The sequence below is a fragment of the Crocodylus porosus genome, unplaced genomic scaffold, assembly GCF_001723895.1.
Source record: "Crocodylus porosus isolate Cpor-Errol unplaced genomic scaffold, CroPor_comp1, whole genome shotgun sequence".
Lineage (NCBI taxonomy): Eukaryota > Metazoa > Chordata > Crocodylia > Crocodylidae > Crocodylus > Crocodylus porosus.
Genome location: NW_017728886.1, coordinates 52,862,458 through 52,883,115, shown reverse-complemented (window position 1 = coordinate 52,883,115; position 20,658 = coordinate 52,862,458). Strand labels below are relative to the sequence as shown.

General features: G+C 39.7%; 1 protein-coding gene across 1 annotated transcript in view; it reads right to left on the bottom strand.

The window, feature by feature from the left end:
• Nucleotides 1-1,522: 1,522 nt before the first annotated feature.
• BZW2 (basic leucine zipper and W2 domains 2) overlaps nucleotides 1,523-20,658 on the bottom strand; it is a 46,624-nt gene continuing 27,488 nt past the window's right edge. Inside the window, exons 7-11 of the mRNA XM_019534158.1 lie at nucleotides 18,405-18,575; nucleotides 17,692-17,838; nucleotides 12,575-12,713; nucleotides 4,365-4,487; nucleotides 1,523-1,982 (exon numbers count right to left, since the gene is read on the bottom strand). Of these exons, the coding sequence (XP_019389703.1) occupies nucleotides 1,954-1,982; nucleotides 4,365-4,487; nucleotides 12,575-12,713; nucleotides 17,692-17,838; nucleotides 18,405-18,575 (609 nt within the window). The 3' untranslated portion in view covers nucleotides 1,523-1,953. The remainder of the gene's footprint in view (nucleotides 1,983-4,364; nucleotides 4,488-12,574; nucleotides 12,714-17,691; nucleotides 17,839-18,404; nucleotides 18,576-20,658) is intronic.

Genomic DNA, 20,658 nt, shown 5'->3' with positions numbered 1-20,658 from the left:
GTTTCGTGAAATGGGAGCCCCGCACATCAAAAAAACAAAAAACGATAAAAACCCAAAATGGACCCTATTTTGCAAGAAGGGCACCCCGCGCATCAGAAAACTCCCCAAAAAATGAAAAATGGATTGTGTTTTGCAAAACAGGCACCATGTGAGTAAAAAAAAAAAAACCCCAAAAAGCACAACAATGAAAAATTGACCCTGTTTCATGAAATGGGTACCCTACATGTGAAAAAGAGTAAAAAACCAAAAAAAGATGGACCCCTGCGCATCAACACCGCCCCCACCCCCCAACCGGAAAAGTAGTGGAATGGAACCCGGGGCCCGTCCTGTTCTAGAAGCCACGGCTGGCCTGGCTTCTGGGGCACTCTCAGAGGGCAGACAAGGCTGCAGTGATACTGAGCAAGCACCCACAGAGTGACACTGCACCATTTTAAAGACTAAAATGGGATATAAAAGGATATTGACAGTAACTACAGCAGCACAGACAGGCAACAGGATAATCTCATTATTTAAAATGGAAAATTGATGCAATAACAAGACAGCTGGAACCAGAAGTGATATACACTGACCACACAAACAACATTAGTTTCTCACAGTCACTGGTCAGGGATTATACTTTTCATAAATTCTGCTGATGCAATGTTAATTATGCTACTATAATGCCGCTATCAAACTTCAAAGCTTTTTAAGTTTATGCTGAAGCAGAAAGATGGCATATACCAAGTGAATATACCAGTTAGGTTAGAGGATATGCAAAAGAAAGTTTAATATAAAAGTCAGCTAAACTTTAAAGATGCCAGTCCAGTGTAATGTGACAAGTTGTGTAATATATATTGTCAAAGGAGGATGTGACGCGTGCTTGAAAAATGTGTACAAGCCCCTTTCCCTAAAATGCATTATTCTTTCCCGGAGAAAAAGTTTGTGTATTGCATACATTTAATGCAACAATTTAATCATCTTTCAAAGCTCTTCATCAGAATATGCACTAGAACCTGAATTGGATACGAGTGAGAATTGCTTTTCCTCATGATGAATTGGTATACAAATGTGTAAATAAACTCTAGGCGGCGATTAAAAACCCATAACTGAGAATATGGGTGGCACTGTCAGTTTAAGTGTTCTGAGGCCTAGCAAGGTAAAACCATGTGTTTTGGTTTTATTTCAATTTTTTTCCCTCCTGACTGCTAGAAACTCAACATTCTTCTAACATACTTCATAATTAGTATTCCTTTACTGGGGATATGGAGATCTCCACCTGTAGCATGGAGATCCTTTTATATCCCATTTTAGTTTCTAAAATGGTGCAGTGTCACTCTGGGGGTGCTTGCTCAGGACCACAGATGATAGGATAAATTGGGATCACTGTCTACTCTTCCTGAAATGCACTGACTAGGATTTTGTGGGAAAAAAAAATGCTTATAGGGAGTCTTAAAATATTCTGCTGCAATTTTCACTTAAGAAACAACAAACCCAAAATATTTAGTAACGAAAGTTGATGAAAGAAGCTCACTGAGAACGTATAAACTAATATATAAAAGCCATTTATTAAAAAAAAAAAAATGCAGTGGTGTCAAATCACATACATATAAGCCAATATTGTGCTACAAAGACCAAACAACTCTATAAACAGATATTGGAGTGTTCACATGTCAGAGTACCTGAAAAGACTGCTAATAAAAAGGAGTCCATAAAGTATTCATTTCCACTCTCCTTATATGGCTCCTGGCTGAACGTCTTTGCCTAAGTTAGCATACAATGAGCCAGAGGTAGAGTCCCAAGTAAAGCATCTAATGCCTCAGGGCTCCATTAAAAACCGTTTTTCTCCCTAAACAAAAGGACAGTCTAGCCTAGAGTTTTCTGTATGACACTGAAGTAAAGTCTCTTGCTTGAACAGTATGACATTTCCAAAGAGCATTCGGCAGTAGTCTAGAGATTGTGCTTTGTCGAACCGTCTTAGTTTTCCTCACCTTCAGATTCTGATTCTGGGAAGCAAAGAAAAAAGGGTAAAATGCTTCATCTCCATGAACAGGTCTCAAAATGACAAATTACACAGATATGCCTTTAAATAGCAAAAAGACACCATCTCAAAATACGAATCTATATTTGCCTTCACATTTTCTAGGAGGGAACTGTCAGATTGTATAAAGCAGATCAGCAAGAAACATACTGCAGCGTATAATTTCACCTTCTAAATAACACTACCTCAATTTCAGATTTAAATAGTTTTAACCTGGAAAAAAATAACCCAGCATGTAAATAGGGCCTACCTGACATGCAAAACAAATGAACTCCAATATGCAATGGATAAGTTTTAAGAACAGAATTACTGATCTGCTATTCTAATCTATAAATTGAGGCCAAGTCTGGAACATGAGGTATAAATGAATCGTTACCATGGTTACTGAGTGCTAACAAAGTTACAAGTGTTACTACACTCTGAGAATGCATCAAATGTGAAACCCTTGTTAATAGCATGCTCTAAAGACATCTACCTAAAAATCTATATGAAGCAATATCTACATCCAGTCACCTTAAATCCACTGAAAGTTTATGACAGTCCTCTTAGCTTTAATTGATCTTGGAGAAAAATGCATGTTGTTCATGCATATAAAGTTTCAGATCAAGCTTCAAGAACATGCATACCTTATTTATTCTTTTAGAACTTGTACATGGTATTTAATTAAACCACTGTTGCTGTACTTACTATACCGAGGAATAATGGGAAGAAAAAATACTAAGGCAGACATACAATTATCGAAGTAAAAGAGGACAGAGGGGGGATGTGGGACTATAGACTGCAATGCAAAATTTGGTTAGATCCAAGTTTAATGTTCCAAGATACAAGTTAAAAAGGACTATCTTTCAGTCTTTTTAGCAGAATTGCTCTAATGCCATGTGCATTACAGGATACAACATATTTCCTACATAAGATCCTGGAGGGGACACAGGGAGTCAGTAGTATTTGATATCTTGGTACTTCTGTGTATAGTGCTGAGGAAGAATCAATAGCTCTTACAAGGATGAAGAAAACCCAAACAAACTATCAGTTTGAACTCTGCAAAAGAAACAGTGGTCATCTGAACATGCAGAATTACACTCCTACTAATCCACTATTACTGGATTCATCTTCAGTGATTAATATTACTGGATTAACCTTCATCTCTCATTTGAAATCAGAAAACAAAGAGTTTTCCCTATGTAGGCCACCTTAAAGAAGTAAATCTGGATGCATAGGACTGTGCCTTTATTTTGCTCCCTATTATTTTTAACCATCACTAAAGTCCTTGTGGTTTAAGGGTACACATAGACCTAAAAAAAATGAGTGATTTTTGCATGTGCTAGTACAATCTAGCTAGATGGTTAAAGAAAAGTAAGGACTACATTAACAGCATGGACTTTAGCTGTAAAAACCCTCCAAAGACTCTGGGTAAGTACTCCAGTTATTAGCACATGCTAAAGCATGTAGTCTAGCACACTACCACTGCCACTTCACTACTACTGTTGCCCAGTGGAGCAACTCCAATACTGTTTCAGATGCTAACATTAAATTTTCATTTTCTGGTGTAAACAAGTTCCAGAATTGCTCTCCTCCTGCAGGCACAGTGTTATTCAATGAGTGAAATAGGAAAGGCCTCAGGAGTTCACATGGACACAATCATCATGATGATGGAGTAGTCAGTTGTGTCTGTTTTTTAACATCTAAAGTTCCAGGTAGTTTGGAACTGGTATACAGGTATACCTCATTTTATTGCGTTTCGCTTTATTGCGCTTCTCAGATATTGCGTTTTTTACAAATTGAAGGTTTGTGGCAACCCTGCGTCGAGCAAGTCTATCGGCACCATTTTTCCAACAACATTTGCTCACTTCGTGTCTGTGTGTCACATTTTGGTAATTCTCGCAATATTTCAAACTTCAGCAACCACCACCCTGATCAGTCAGCAGCCATCAACATCGAGGCAAGACCCTCCACCAGCAAAAAGATTACGACTCGCTGAAGGCTCAGATGATGGTTAGCATTTTTTAGCAATAAAGTATTTTTTAATTAAGGTATGTTCATTGTTTTTTTAGACATAATGCTATTGCACACTTAAAGACTATGTATATAGTATAAACATAACTTTTATATGCACTGGGAAACCAAAAAATTCGTGCGACTCCCTTTATTGCGATATTCGCTTTATTGCGGTGGTCTGGAACCGAACCCACAATATCTCCGAGGTATGCCTGTACTCAGTTTTTTACTATATGCTTATACAATACCAAGCACTATAGGGTTGTGTTCCTGGCTGGTTGAACTAACAAAGAGATGCTTATGTTGATCTGCCAGGAGACTATCAAATATCTTAATTGAAATGAAACTGTACCTTCTTCAGCATTTTGCAGCCACTCAACAAATTTCTTCATCTGGTCAAGAAAAACACTTTTGCCTTTAGCAACATGTGCTTCTTTGTACCACTTCAGTATAGCTTCTTCACTCAGGACATCAGCTGTAATTCAGACCAGTGATTGAAAGGTTAGCATATATATTTATAGGTTAGTTATATATTTATAAGATGCAAGACCTTACAGAAAAAATAATACAAGTTACTTCAATCATAGTGAAGAGAGCACCAAGCCAGCCCTGTATATACATTTCAACTACAGAATACTGATGCTTGTTAAGGAATCAAGTTGTCACAAAACTTAAAATGTCAGACAAATTTATGTTAATGCGGTGCCTCTAAAGAATTCTTACTTCTGTATTATTTTACTGTAAATGAAAAAGTATATGTAAAACAAATAAAAGATAGTTAGTGAAATCTATCTGCATATCTTGAACGCTTGATTAGTGACCTACAGAACTATGCATAGGAAACTGAAACTGTTCCAGATTAAACTCCTAGACTTTGAAAGACTGCCCCCCCCCAAAAAAAAATTCCTATCCTAAAAAAGAAGTTCATCTCATTCACAGCCAATATTATTACTGAACATCATTCTGGGAACCATTCAAAAAGATAGCGCCCCTAAATTTTTTCTGTTAAATGTCAAAAACAACTAAATGAGGGGAAAAGTGAGACATCAGGCTGAACTGTCTTTCAAAAGTGAAAAAAACATTTTGCCAGAATTCTCCATTTCTTTAACCTCTGATGATCCAGCCAAGCCTTATATCTCAAAGAGACAGAAATCTGTGATCCACACTGGTCTTTGAGGCCACTGCATTACACAGGAGGAGCCAGAACAAACTCCGCTATCTGTTATCCACCAGAAATTAAATCACCGTAATCATTTTGGGTCAAATTAATATCCCCTCACTCATTCCTTGTTAGCAGCATGTTTCTGGAGGTGATGACTTATATAAACTCCAACACTTCTTAGAATAACAGGTAGATGAGACTTTCCACACAGCTGGCATCCTCCTGCTGAAACATCACCATTGGGTGATTTGGGCTCTATGTATGTATGAAACATACATAGGTTTTGCTGTGGCACAAAATATATAAGCAGATACTGGTTTGAATACAATTAAAAAAATGAAAAAGTGATGTTTCCATGGTACATAAATGTTGACCGACCAGTCCTTATCCTGGCACTAGCCTTTTACAGGCAATATACTATTAATTCATACACATTAAAAATTACAATTTTCTATAATATTTAGATGAATTTTAAGTCAAATTATGAATTTAATTTCTTCATGTGAAAAAAGTATCCTAACTGTATACTTCAATATACTGTAAAGTGCTTCAGTCATGAAGAGACTTAGCTGACTATATGCGCCATGTTCTTGATCTGTAGGTTGTAACCTTTGGGTATAGGGGATGGAAATCAGAAACATTTCACAGGGGTTGAGACTATACTCTGTTTCTTTCTGCATGTGCAGGACTGGAAGAGATGGAGTCTGAAAGCTTTATGGCAGCACCAACAACATGGAAAAGATTGCCAGTGCAAGTTCCTGGGTTATAGCTTACACCTTGCCACATAAGCACATGCCTAAAGTTAGGCATGTGCCCAAATGGTGTTCTGAGTTGATATTAGAAGGATTACCATAAAAAGAGAGGTTAGTGTAAGAGTCCATCAGTACAACCACTGGGTAGATCTAAATCCAGGAACTGTAAGAAGAAAAAAATGCCCAAGAGATAGGAGTTACATCCGCATAAAATTTGCCAGCTGTAAAACAAAGGAAAGCCTCCTGCACTGACAGAGAACCCTGGGAAAGAAAACCTTCACTACAAAAATGACAATCAAATCTTTCCTTTCATTACTGAGAAATATTACTTGTAAAGTGTTCATGCTTGCAGTGTTTGTAACATATAATATTCTCCTGTGAATGCAGAAATGTTCAATTAAGCAATAAAGAAGGATAGAGTATATTTAATCATGCCTCTAGGTGGCTTTGAAGCAATGGAAAACACTGACGGTGATTTATTTTATATTAAGTGATTTCTGATTTTAAAAAGATGATTAAGAACATTTTAAATGCTGCAGCTGTTTTGGCTAAACTGTTAGGTTTGTGTGGGTATACCTCAATATCACATCAACTCCAAGTAATGTCAACTCTGAAGATCTAGGGAGTTGGTTTCCCTGCAGCTGACTTTCACTCAAACCACCTATTTCCAGAGCCTCAGGGTGACATCAAATCTGAAAAGGAGGGGTCCCAAAGTAGACTATGCAAGGGTTTGTCTTAATTGCAGAGTTGTGAGCAAGTCTGAAGTTCTAACCCATGGACCCTCTGCTTGCTAAATTCAAGGAGGCTGTGCTTTAACATGACTTGCCTGGCCTGTTAGAATAGAGTCTATGGCAGAGTTTGTCACCTGCCACCACAGTCACACTGTGCAGTATACCTTCTGTGTTGTTTGAGTGTTGTTTTGCAATGTAGCTACTCTCATCTATTCATCCTTTACTTGAAAGAAACCCATCTTGAAAGATTCTTTCAAGATGTGTTGTTTTGTAATGTAGCTACTCTCATCTAAACTGGGCTAACTGAAGTTGACTCTGTGATGAAGATAAAGCTTTAAGCAGTGTCTGTTTTTTATTACGAGTAATGTTACAGTTTAATTCAGAACACTTGCATTTCTCTATTGTGTACTTCTCTACTGTGAAAAGTTTGTAAACTGCCTTCCATTTCCTAGAGGAGGTAGATGGATCCTGAAAATTGATTAGAAATGATCTATTTTACTTCATAAAAATCATTCTTTCAAGATGTGTTTCTTTCAAGTAACGGATGAATAGACTGCAATGCTAGGGTGGTGGTTCTAATCTGTTCATTATAAACGCTCCATAACTGAGACAAAAGCGGAATTAAAATCATTAGCATCCTTTGTGATCCTGCTCAGATGCAGTAAACATGAATACTTCTCTTGCAGGCACTCCAGTTTCTCCCCTGCTCTTCAGGGATCTCAGAACGTGTAGTTGTGAAGACTGCAAACATAATGAAACAGGCATTTTATTTTCTGACAGGAAGAACAAAGTAACCACTGACTTAACTGAGACTCGGATTTCACCCAGGCACTCTATTATAGACAAATCTTGAAAGGAAAGGAAATTCTGCTATGGAGGGGAGGGGGTGTTCAGTATGCAATACAATATTATTAATGCTCTGTATTTTCCTACTACAGGTTTTACAAGAATAGATTCAAAACTTATATCATCCTAAGTATCATGCCTGATGAGCACAGGGAGGGGAGAAGAGCAAGACAGGCAGACAGTGGTTTCATTGGTTGGATTTACTAATTTTATTTGGGGTCCTTTGCAATTAAAAGATACAAAGAAAATGAGACATGTTCTACACTGTTTTATGTTTTTCATTGATAAGTTTGGATTTTTCTCATCATTGAGGTCAATGCCAGGATTTCTTGTAATTAGATGCCTTGAGTCATAACTTCTAATGGGCCCTGTTTATCTTTGGTTTCCTTACAGTTTTTAAAAACTGGAAGAGGTTGATATTTTTTTCTGGTCAACTGACAGTATATCAGCAGTTTATAAATCCTTCAAAACCACACAGCAGGTCAAATAGTTTCTAAATGCAACCTCTGTTGGATTAGTAATGAACGATCGGCCAGCTAAGGCTCATGTGCATAAAGCGGAGTTCAGGAGGCATTATACAAACCAAGCTGAAATCTTACTTTCACAGTTCCCTGAATCTAATTCAGCTTTATTTTTAGGGCTGGCTTAAGTGTTTTATCTAATTGATACTGGACTGCAGTGGCTGCAGGGCAAGAAAAAGCATGGGCACAGAGTGGCAAAGCATATCCTGGCTCTACCCCTTTTTCTCCACTACAACAGCAGCAGTGAGAGGTAACATTTTCTATGGGCCATAGCTATGTTATAATAAGATTGTTTTTATAGGTTATACTCACAGTGAAACAGAACTGCTATACTGCATGAGAAAATCTGGCTCTCTCTTTTCATGTTAAAAATGGAATAAACTACAGGAACAACAAATCCTCCATCTGTGCAGGGGTTGGACTAGATGACTACTGAGGTCCCTTCCTATCATTGTGAATCAGACTAGGAACCTTAGACTTGATCTTCTAATTGGTAAGGAGATATCTGTTTTTGCTGGTATGGTAACTTGCTGGTATGGTAACACTGTAAATGAAATTTCCAGGTTATAGTCTAAGAAAATCATTCAGCTTTATGGGGTATCTTATAATAGAAGCATGGGGGAAAGGATAAAAAATTAGGATTTGAATTTATGAAATCTTTTATGCCAATACATGCCTTCAAAGACATTTTCAGAGGCAAATGGCAGTTAAGTACTTAACTACACTGACTACTGACCATTTATGGCTTTTCAAACCCTCCCCCCATCCTGAATATTACTTTTTCAAGTGAGGAACTCCAGAGTAGCAGGCTGTGCAATAACCAGAAGAGTTCTTCTGGATTATTTCTTTCAGTTCCTAGCCCCTTCCAGGAGTTATTCCAAAATGCCTGTAGAAATTCAACCCTGGTAGAAAAAGATGAACACAGACTGAAAAATCTCCTTCATTCCTGGCCCAGCTGTTCTAGCTGATGGGAATTAGTTATATCAGAAGACAGAATACCCTCTCCTAATTATCCACCTTAGCTGATAAGGCTAGTGGATTCATCCAGTTATTAAGCAATAAGCAGACATACCCTATCACCAATGAAACTATACGATGAACAGGCTTAAGCCTCCAAGACTGTGATGGAATAACTTATTTTTGAGAATAGATCAGGTACGCACTACTCCAACTACCGAAACAGAAATAAGTGACACACTGACCAGACGAAAGAAATGACCAAAGGATATAAAATATTTGAACCAGACTCCAGTATGAACTAGGACACATGGCTGGCTTTGCAGAATCTATCCTTGGCCCTCTATTCTGTGGGCAAAAAACACCACAGAATTAAATCACTTCCAGAAAGCCAGTGTGGCCCATGCAAGTAGAGGTTGCTATGTGCACTTCAAATCCTAAAGGCCTATGAGGCCTTTGACACTATTAAGTCCCTGTTACTCCAGCCTGGAGTCTATTCCCAACCAAACACACTTAACAGCATGATTGTTAATGTACCCAGCTGTGGCCACTTACATTTTGAAATGGACCCAAACTAGTATCCTGTAAGCAAGTTTCATTTCTTATGAATTTACACTACTTTTATAAAGGAGTGTATATTCAATGCATTAGCCATAAAGCAATTGTACCAAATTCTCATTAACTCTGTTGCTCACAGATTCAGATTTTGGCAAGGTTCGTGTAATGGATTTACACAAGTTGAAAATGAACGTTATGTAGAGCTATTCACATTTGCAGCATTTAACTTGCATAAAAACAGCATGCAGAATATGTAGTGTTCATTCAGCATACACAGTGTGAATTAAAAGATGTACTAAAGAAAACTATATTTGCATGTCAAACTCTCTCTTAATTGTTCTAGTCTTAACAGGTGCCTGTAGACGTGTTGCGAGGCTGCTCTGACGTGCTGTAATTACAGAGTGTTGGAGCAGACTTGATTAATTGAATCTGCTGGAGTGTGGTAATTGCCACGCCCCAGTCAGCCTCAGAGTTTTATGCATCAGTGTCCCTGCACTTCAAAATGGCAGTGGGGCTACTTGAACTAAAGCCTGTTTGACGACCTTTAGTTCAAGTGCCCCACCATCATTTTGAAGCACGGGGGCGCCGATGCACAAGACGTTGCAGCACTACAATTAGAGCAGCTCTCAGAGCTACTCTAAAGTGTCTTCCCCTGCAGCACGTGTAAAAGTGCCCTAAGATTTCCTAGTACTTATTTAATTTACCACCTGAATTATTGGAGCTACCTTCTACAAATATAAAAATGGGGATAAATATTGTTGGTCCACTTATTTCTGTTCTCTGATAAGCAGCACTTACAATCCTCATTTGCCTATTTTCCAAAATATGCACGCATGCAGAATATGAATGAGAAAAATCAATCCTGAGTTCCTATTCATGCTTATTTTCCACCCCCACCCCCAACTATTTATAGTAAGAATATCAGAACAAACTGCTTGGCACCCACCCATCACATACAGTGCAAGTCTTTTAGTTTCTATGACAACCTGATCTGAAAAAACCTGCTAGCAGGCCAACTATATATTAAAAATGAAATTCTGAAAATAACAGCCTCTCCAAGGCCACTGGCAGATGTTACAGTAGTTGCATGATTGGGACCCATTCCCCAAACTGCATGACCTGCTATGCCACATGCGTGTGGCTGGCCACTCAATTCTGGCAATGGGGCATAGAATTCCTCAAACCTCAACTGCACAACTGCCAGCGCTTGGGGTGGAGAGGAAGCACCTGCAGCTAGGGAGGGGTAAGCTCCCTCCTCCTCAACTGCACTCCACCTGTGCACGTGGAAGAGGCAGCCTCCGGGTCCCAAACCCCTAGGCACGGGTTCTAGGAGTGCCCAGGAATGCAAAACAAGCAAGCATGCAGCTGGAGCTCCCAACTACACTTGCGCTTTCTAAAGGTCCAGAGTGCTGTGAGCCAAACATTAAGGAGCCTTTCCCTGACATCAGTCACTGCCCTGGACCTTTAAAAAGCAGGTGGGCAGTAGCTGAACACCTGCCCACTTGAAGCTCCCTGGGTGTTGGTAAGGACAACACTAGGGAGCCTCCCTGGTATCACCCTCATGGTTTCCCCCACCGAGCAGCTAGGGATCAGGGAGTTCATACGGACAGGCATCCATACAGACACCAAGGGATGGGAAAGCTCCCTCATCCCCAGTTAATCTACTTGCTCATTTAAAGAGCCACCTGGTGGTAGCAGCTGGGGATGAGGGAGCTTTCCTATCCCTCCTTAAACCAGCACATGCAGCTAAAGATGGGAGAAGCTCCCCCATTCATAGCTGCGTGCCTGGCATCCTCCATGGACAGAGCAGAGGGCAGCCATGTTCAAAACCTGTAAACTGCCTCCAGCTTGATCCCACTAGATGGGCAGGGGGCAGCTTTGGCTCAGAGCCCAGGGTTACTCAGTTCTGTCTCCTGACACTTAGCTGAGCATCAGGATTCAGCACTGGGAAGCCCTAGTCCTGGTTCAATCCCCTGTCCAATCCTCAGGATAAGGCAAGGAAGGGCTGTGTGCCAGACCCCAGAGATGCCCCATACCCAGGACCGGCATCCTTAAAGAGCCTTTCAAGATGCCGGGTTCAGGTGAGTCTGCATCAGGACCCAGGCTTCAGATGCAGAAGTGCCCAGATCCCGATGCTGACAATCAGCTATCAACCTCAGGATGATAGAGCATGTCACACATTCAAAGTATGGTGTCACAGAAAACCAGCCTCAAAGATGCTTTCCTTTTTGGAGTAATATCTTTGTAGTTGGTTTGCCATTTTATAGCAGCAAAAATCTGATAAATAACGTGCCATAAAAAGCAGCATGTCACCATTAACACAATAACTGTGGTAGAAATAACATGTGCCAGGGGCCCAAAAACTAGAAAATGTTTAGCTGTGTTCTGACACTCCTTCCATTAAAAGTGAGACAAATTTGGCCATTTACTTAAATGGAAATGGCAAAACACTTGTCAGGAAATGAAAAGGAAAAGACACAGTTTTCTGATACTGAGGTGACACTGACCACCACACTATTTAAAAAGGTGGGAGGCAGGGGTGGAGTCTGAACACTCACCCTACTGAGAATTTCAAGCAGGCCTAAGCAATTTTAGCAGTTCAATTATTTAGCAGTGTAACACTTAATAATATCTTAGTACAACAGAACCTGGATACCACTCAGATCAGTTGCTAATCCCTGCAATATATTTGAGGGTTTGTGAAATAAATTGTGAAACTGAGGGGTTGTGAAGCAGACAGCTTTCTGAGACTTCTGACATGTACTAGCCACTGGCTGCAGGTTATTTTAAAGGGCACTGCTTCTCTGATGAGCTGTGTGGGACTACTAATAAGCTGCAGCTGAATGGAGCAGTGCCCTTGAAGTAAAAACCAAGCAAAGAGCAGAGCAGCTCATCCTTAATTTGGCCACCAGCTACAAATTAAGTGGACTGTAAACCACCCAAATATAAATAATTCAATTCTTCTGTACATGCACCAATTCAGACAAGATGCAATACTCATTGTACATCATGCTAAACTGTATATGGACTTTTACCTTTGTAAAAGAGTACCACTATCTTCTGAAAGGCTTTCATGAAATGGATGTTATCATAACAGTATTCCTGAACCTTCTGGAGAAGAATGAGTTCTGACTGGCCTTGAGTGCTGAACACAGCAAGCAGGGGTGCATATTGCTGAAAAAGGAGCAGAAGGGAAAATGCTAAACTATTTTATAAAAAAAGAACTGGGGCCATTATGCATGTGTAATGACCCTTGCTTTTGTGAAGAACAGTTTTTTCACAGAAAATTAATATAATACACTGACAAAGAAACAACAGTTGATTTAATTCCCTTTAATGTAATACTTAAAGGCAAAGAAAGTAGCAATTGCTCATAAAGAGTTAGAGACTGCATTTTGTTATGCAAATATTCCTTTTCTCTGATCCCCCATTCTCTCAGTTAATTGCATTCCCCTTTTCCTTCTTAATCAACATGTTTACCCTTCTTTCTCCATTTCCTCTCCCTTCATTTGAGGGGGACAGAGAAGTGCATTTGAACCTGTATAAAAACTACTGGGACCACTTACAAGCTCAAGCATTTGTTTTAAATTTAAGTGGTGTTCTGGATTGGGGCATGGGTATGCAGCACCTAGCAGTTCAGGGCCCTACATGAAACAAGTTTCCTTTGGCCTACAACCATTTCAGAGCTATTGTTTGTATGTCATTACATAAATAAAAAAACAGAAGTAAAAATTGTAATGACTTGAAAATTTGGTTCAGTGTTTCTTTCACAAAATTGATCCATCAGTCATTTACTGCGGGGAAGAGGGAAGAAGTAATGCAGTAAGCACAGTAAGAGTTATAGTACTTTAAGGTTCTTTCCAAGTATTTTTTTAAGATTTGATGGGCTCTCTCTCACCCTGTAATGATACAAAAACAACTCTCAGGACTTGGTTAATGGAAGCAAATAAAATATTTGTTTTCCCCCTGGAGCACACTCATGCTTTCAGTAACAGGTTGGGTATCAAGTGCATCACGTGAGGCACTCGAATCCTTCCCTCACTGACCATTCAGAAACTCCCTACATTTAATCAGGCACAGATGTTGAAGGACAACACTACATTTAATATTATTAAATAGATAAAATAAGCAACACATTACAGAAGTCAGGTAAAATCCAACATCATCCAAAGATGAAGAGTCTCTTGCTGATATGTAAATACCAGGGAATGTATTTAGTTTGAAATGGCTCTTTTCTCATTAAAAGGGAGACCTTGATCCTGTCAGCACTATCAATTTTATTTATGTTTCTCTCTTTCCCAGTGACTGACACAGATTTATGGTTTCAGTTCTCAGAAGTCACTTAGGAGCTTGAGACAAAGTGACTTTTAAACAGGTCTATGATGCTTACTCTTCAAGGTAAGTTAGGAATCTAACTGTCTTCTGGAATCTGGGCTCTAAACAACTAAGTTTGAAAATACTGCCTCATCTTTTTTAATTAAAAAAGTCAGTCAGGCAAGAAACAATCGTATTATCTGACACTCTATTTGAGGCACTGCCTCACATAGCTCAGCAAAACTAACTCTGTGTAAGACACAAGGATTATTCACTTCTACCTGTTGAAACGTTACACTGAAAAGGAAGATAGTGAAAGTATTGTGTCCTGCTGCAGTTCAAATGCTTTATTTGGTTTGGAAGTACTTTATTAAATGAAAGTTGCCAACAGGTTGGTATGATATCTGACTAATCTTTTGAGTCAAGAAAGTAGGTTTAGATGCATGCACCACACACAAATCTCTAAAGGGACAAATAATGTTACTTATGGGGAAAGTTCCACTGAATCAATGGGACTATTCATATGTAAAGACTACTTATATGAATAATATTTGTAAGACTGGGCTCCAAGAAAGCAAATCTAACTCATGATATATTGACTACGAATTTCTCTCTTGCACATCTTAGTATTCTGAAAGTTGCTCACTGACAAACATGGACTGCCATCCTAAACAATACAAACCTAAATGTCTAAAAGAGCTAGAAATAATTTAAAGAACGATGCTGTAGCTCTGATGATCCAGAAATTGTGCAAGAGGCAAGGATTGCTTAGGGTGATATGTTTTATTGAAGCAACTATGTAGCTGGGATAAAATTAGACAAGCTTTCAAACGCAAGACTGAGGAAGAATGTCTACGTTCTACAGTCTGTATTTGTGCATGCAATTATTCTCTCCCTAGTACAGGACTTTGCACTTATCCTTGCTGAATTTTATCCAGTTGTTTATGGAACATTTCTTCAGACTATCCAGGTCATTCTGGGTCCTAGCCCTACCCTCCAGAGCATCAGCAACCCTAAACAACTTAGAACATCCACTAATTTAAGTGCATACGCAATCCCATCATCCAAATCACTTGTGAAGATATTAAGACAATAACAGAACAAGACTGTCCTTGGAGAACCCTATTCAATACTGCCTCCCAAGTAGGCATCGTACCACTGATGACTATTTGTTGAGCATGAAGATCCAAACTTATAGAGCAGAAGAAAGTACTGTATTTCATAATGAGAGAGCTGTGGGCAATGGTGCCAAAAGCTTTGCTGAAGACAAGGTGTATCACATTCACTGCTCCTCACTGATCCTTAGAGCCTGTCATCTATCGTACAAGGAAATCAGGTTGGTCAGGAAGACTTGCTCTTGGTGAATTCATGCTGGCTCTTCCTGATCTCCTTGTTCACCTCTAGGTGCTTTACAGTGGATTCCTGGTCCATGAACTTTTCAGGTATTGTCAGGCTTTCTAATCTGCAATTCCTTAGATCCTTCTTCTCTTTCTTAAGGGAAAAAAAAGGCACTATATTTGTCTGTTTTCAGTCATCCATGACTTCCCCTGATCTCCACAAGTTCTCAAAGAGGATAGCCAGTGGTTCAGAAATTACCTCAGCCAATTCCTTCAGTACTATGGGGTGCATCCCATCTGACTCTGCTAACTTGGAAAGCTTCTAGCTTACCTAGCTTCCCCAACCTATTCTGCCATTACTCTAGGCTCTTTGTCTCTTTCCCCATCTGTGCTACCAATTGCTCTTGTCGCCGCTGCTCTGCCACCTCACGCTGACTTGACAGGTACGGTCCTGCTTCCTTGCCTTCTGTGCCGCTAAAATTATCCTATCTTTTTCTTGAGACACTGTTTTGGGTGGATCCTGTCCCTTCCTAGTAGTTCCTATTCTTGGGGCACCACCTGTGGCAAAAGCAGCCAAAACCCCACTGGTGACACCATCCATATAGGCACATGTTGATCTCTGGGATGCATCTGCTCCTAGCTGGCCTTTACTTTTGATTGGAAGGATTGATGAGAATACCACTTGAACCACCTTTACCCTTACACCCAGCACAGCCATGTAGTCGCTTTTGATTTACTCAAGATTGCTCCTGGCAGTATTTTCAGTGTCCACATGGATGAGCCAGATGGGATAGTAGCCAGAGGGCCAGATGAGCCTTGGCAACTTTTCCATGACAACTCAGATGTGGACTTCCAGCAGGCAGCAAACCTCCGAAGCCAAAAGGTGAGGCTGGCAGATGATTACCTCCATGCCCCTCAGAAGGGAGAGGCCAACTGTCACTGCCTATCACTTCCCTCTTGACGGTAGTAATCTCAATCCTCCTACCCCTAGGGGTGCAAGGCTTGGCCTCTCCTGCCAAACAAGTAAGGTCTTTCTCCTATGATTCAAGAGCTTCATACTTATTTTTGCCTGGACAGTCACAGATTCAGAAGCATACTGCCTACTGCCATGGGTGACAAGTTATCAGCTTTCACCTTCCTAAGTAAGCTTTTTCTGTGTCTTCTAATGCCTTCTCTGACTGTCTTTCTTCCATGATGCTGGAGGTCTCTGTACATCAAGTTGATGAAGGTCTCATGCCTGCAGATGCTTCTGAGCTTATCTATCTCCTCCTGCAGATCCCATACCCAATTCCTGAGAGAATCCAGCAGAAAGCACCTTGTGTAGCCCAAGCACTCCCACTACCTTAATTTCCCTGGCAAGGACGTGCAGACCCTAGTCCTTGCAAGGCTAGTCCATATCTTGGACAGAAGACTCAGTGGTCAGGGGCTATGCCTGGACAAAGCCCGCAGATATAGGAAGAAGAAGAGCTGGTAGAAGCAAGGGATTTGGCACTGAAACATCTTTCAGCCATCCTATCAATTCTCCTGCTACTTCCTTCCTGCTACTTCCTAGAGCAATTCCCTATTCCTCCTTTGTCTGCTTTTATTTAGCAAGCTTATAATGAAGTAACAGTAAGAAAGTGGGTGAGCAAACTCCCCACCGAACTCCTGCTCAAACTTCTCTGTTTGCTGGCCTCTTCACTTGCCCTGGTGTCACTGGTTCCAGTCACAGAACACAACGCTATACTGAGGTTCTTTTGGGAAATAGCTATATTTCCAGCTCAATACTATGAAGGAGTCTCGCTCTCAGTTAGCAAGTCGTCAGTGGAATTATGGCTGTCTAATCTGAGTATCTCTTCTACGAGTCTTCCAAATGGCAAGTACTGGCTATATCAAAGTGTCTTTGTTTTGTTTTTAAATCTCCTATATACTTTTTATTTCAGCATAGGTTTCTTGTAATCTTTTGAAGTGACCCAACATTCATTGATATCGCAATATTTTAGCATAAATACGTTATTTTGTCACCATATGGGTACTACAGGCCAGTATTCCTCATGCATGGAAGCTGGTCTAGGATGTTATACAGTGTCACATTCAGACAAATTCTTCCAGATCAGTCCTTCTCAGCCTTTTTAGACTCAAAGTACGCCGGTCCCACCAGCTAGACTCAAGGCACTCTCTGAAAAATGCCAACTCTTATTTTTCACTCATTTTTTGACAATGAAAAAGTAATAGAGCAATTCTTCCATCACAAAGCATTCAGAATGACCACTGGAATACTTTTAACAACACAGATTCCTGTTCAAAGTACCTGAGTTCATCTTGTGAATCATGTATGTACACCTAACAGTGCTAACATTGTGTGGCACCTTGAGGCACCCTTTAAAGGATCTCAAACATCCCAGGGTGCCACAGCACCATGGTTGAGAATCAGTGATATAGACTTAAACATGAAAAAATTTGATATCTGTCAAATACATACACATGTTATACTTAACCCTCTTTTCTCCCTGCAAACATACCTTTAGATGTTTAAGTGCTTGTTCAGCAACCAGTTCTTCTTTCTTGTTCCATTCAACAGCATTCATTATACAGGTCCACAGGAGTCCAATCACTGCAGGCTCTGGCAGATCATTCCTCTTCATTTCCTCTTTCATGTAAAGCACTACCTGGAGGAGAAAGAAAATGATGTCTCCCGCAACATTTCCAATCACCTAGAAACCATTCTGATGAAAAAGCATTTTGCAGTGCTTTACCAGTATTGCAATGACGTACAGACAAAGCAACATGAAACAAAAAAAACAGACACATTGGAAAAGAAAGATTTGTCAGATTCTGTTTTAGCCGTGTCATTTGGTTACAAAGAAATAGAGCAGTTCCTATCTAAATATACAATGTACAGATCCTAAACAAAATGGAATTTATACTGGAACACTAAAGTATAATTAACTGCAATCAGATACAGAATGCTTCTCAATTTCTTTATAGTAACACACACTACACATTCATTTTTAAAGTCTTTAATAAGGGAAACTAAAGCAATTTTAACAATTCTTTACAACACAGGACAAAACCGTATTTTGGGGAGAAGGGGATGCAGATTGAAAATAATACTGAGAACACTAGAAAACCCTACTGATGTAAATATATTTCGCTATAGTAACTGTTCATTTAAGCCTGAATACAAAAGCAATAGCATGAACATGCAAGTAAAAGTTGGAAAAAAACCCTCCACCTCTTTAATTGGGCATTCCTGAGAGAGACGTTCTTGTAGCTCTTTTTGAAGCTCTTTACGAGTTCCTAGTGACTGCTGGACTCTGAGGAAGTCCGAGAGCTCTTTTAGACCTGCATCAGTGAAGTACTTGGCAAAGTGTTCCACAGTCTGCCGGTTGGCTGGAAAAAGTTCCTAGAAGACAGAGGGTATCTGTTAAGTAAATAATCAAGTATGTTTAAATGGCAAAAGAGAGAGAGGCAGAACTGGCTGAAAATGCACACCCAGGACTCAACTTGAAGATGAAATAATATTACTGGTAACATGCTTCAAAGAAAATCAATGTTTACATTAACTCTGAAAATTCCATACTAAAATGTTATATCGGCCGGTGTTTAGAGATCATTGAACACAATGGGGGAAAACTTGTTCATTGTTTTTTGAAGAAAAGAAAAAAGGATCAGTTAATTACTGTTAAACACGTAAATATTGTTAAATAAATGAAAATGCCTTCATCTTCAAGCATTTCAAAACAAAATTCTCAAGTAGCCTTACACAGATGAAAAAAGAAGCATCTCTCTTTGTTCTTGAAGAGTTGGTACAAATGTACAGACAGTAAAGGCATCATGCAAATATCAGTTAAAAGACCTCAAAAAGCATTTCTTCATATTTACATTTTGAAAGAATTTACTTACCATATACTGCATGAAGGCTTATTTCTGAATACTAAATAAATGCATAAAGTTATTCAGCACAAGCTTAGAACAGGACTCATCCAAAAAGGTAAACCATTAGTAATAGTTAATTCACAGAACAGCCTCATGGCGGGGGGGGGGGCGGTGCAGAAAGGTTACTACAACTAACACCTCAGACTGGAAAGGACCAAATGAACTAATACAGTTTAATTCCCAATTTCTGTCTAAAACTGTGATTCATGGTCTGGATGACAGGCTTAACAAGGACAATGAAACAGCTTAAGTTATTACTTGAAGAGAAGGTTAAGAGGAGACTGGACATAGACTGTTAGTATGCATACTGGGAGAGATGACCCAGTACTATAAGGCTCTTTAATTTAGCAAATAAGAGTGCAAGATCCAACAGCTTAAAAAAAAAAAATCAACAAAATTCAACTGGCATTAAGATACATTTTAACAGTGAGGACAATTAACTCAAACAGATTGCCCAGGGATGTAGTAAATTATTTTTCACTTGGACTCCTTAAATCTTCCAGATGTCCATTTAGGAAGATGCATTCTAATTTAACCTCACACTACTTGGCTAAAAACACAAGTTACTATGTGAAAATTTCTGGCTACTACTACACAGGAAGTCAGAGTAGATGATTACAGTGGGCCTTATAGCTTTACAGCTCCTAAATCCAATGAAGTCTTTAGGAAAATGCAAGAAACCAGGAGCATTAGATGAAATGCAATCTACTATTCCATCCCATGGGCCCACCTTGCTGAATGAATGCTTCAGAATATTGCTAGGAACCCAGAATACAGGCTCGAACCACAAGGCCAACCTTAAAACACATTATCCCTAGTGGCTCTGCAATCAGTATTATAGGTCCATTTATTCTACCAAAAGACTCATTTGTTATTTTAATAAGTTCTACACAAATTAAAATAGAATATGTGACATTGCAGAGCTGTAATTCGTTTTCAGAAATGCAGCGAGTACACAAACTACTCTATCTTCACTCAAGTTCATGAAACTACCCACTTATCTCAATAAAGGAAGTGAACGCACCAAATGCACTGTGACTGGTTAGTTAGTCAATCACTATTAGTAGTGGACAATAAAGTCGGTTTATCCTAGAGGTTCTGAAGCCAAATTCCTCAGACTGCTAGAATGTCTGAGGAAATTAAAGTTATGGTCAATAAAATACACCATCCGCCGTAAAGCTGGCAAGTCAGTCAGCAACACAGAAGTCCTTCACTTCAGAAAAGCCGACTTTCACAAGCTCAAGAGGCTTGTAGGTCAGGCCCTCAGGGACCGTGACCCCAAGAAGATGGGAGATGGGAGTTCAAGAAGAATGGTTGCTTCTCAAGGAAGCGATCCTCAATGCACAAGCTAAATCTATTCCAACACGGAGGAAAGGCAGCAGCCCTCCTGGCTCTCCAGGGACCTAGCGGACCTCCTGCGGCTAAAAAGGAAAGCCTACAAAGGATGGAGGACGGGATTCACTTCCAACAAGGATTATTCTGAGCTGGTCCGGTCCTGCAGGGAGCAAACCAGGAAAGCCAAGGCTGCAACTGAACTCCAACTAGCTTCA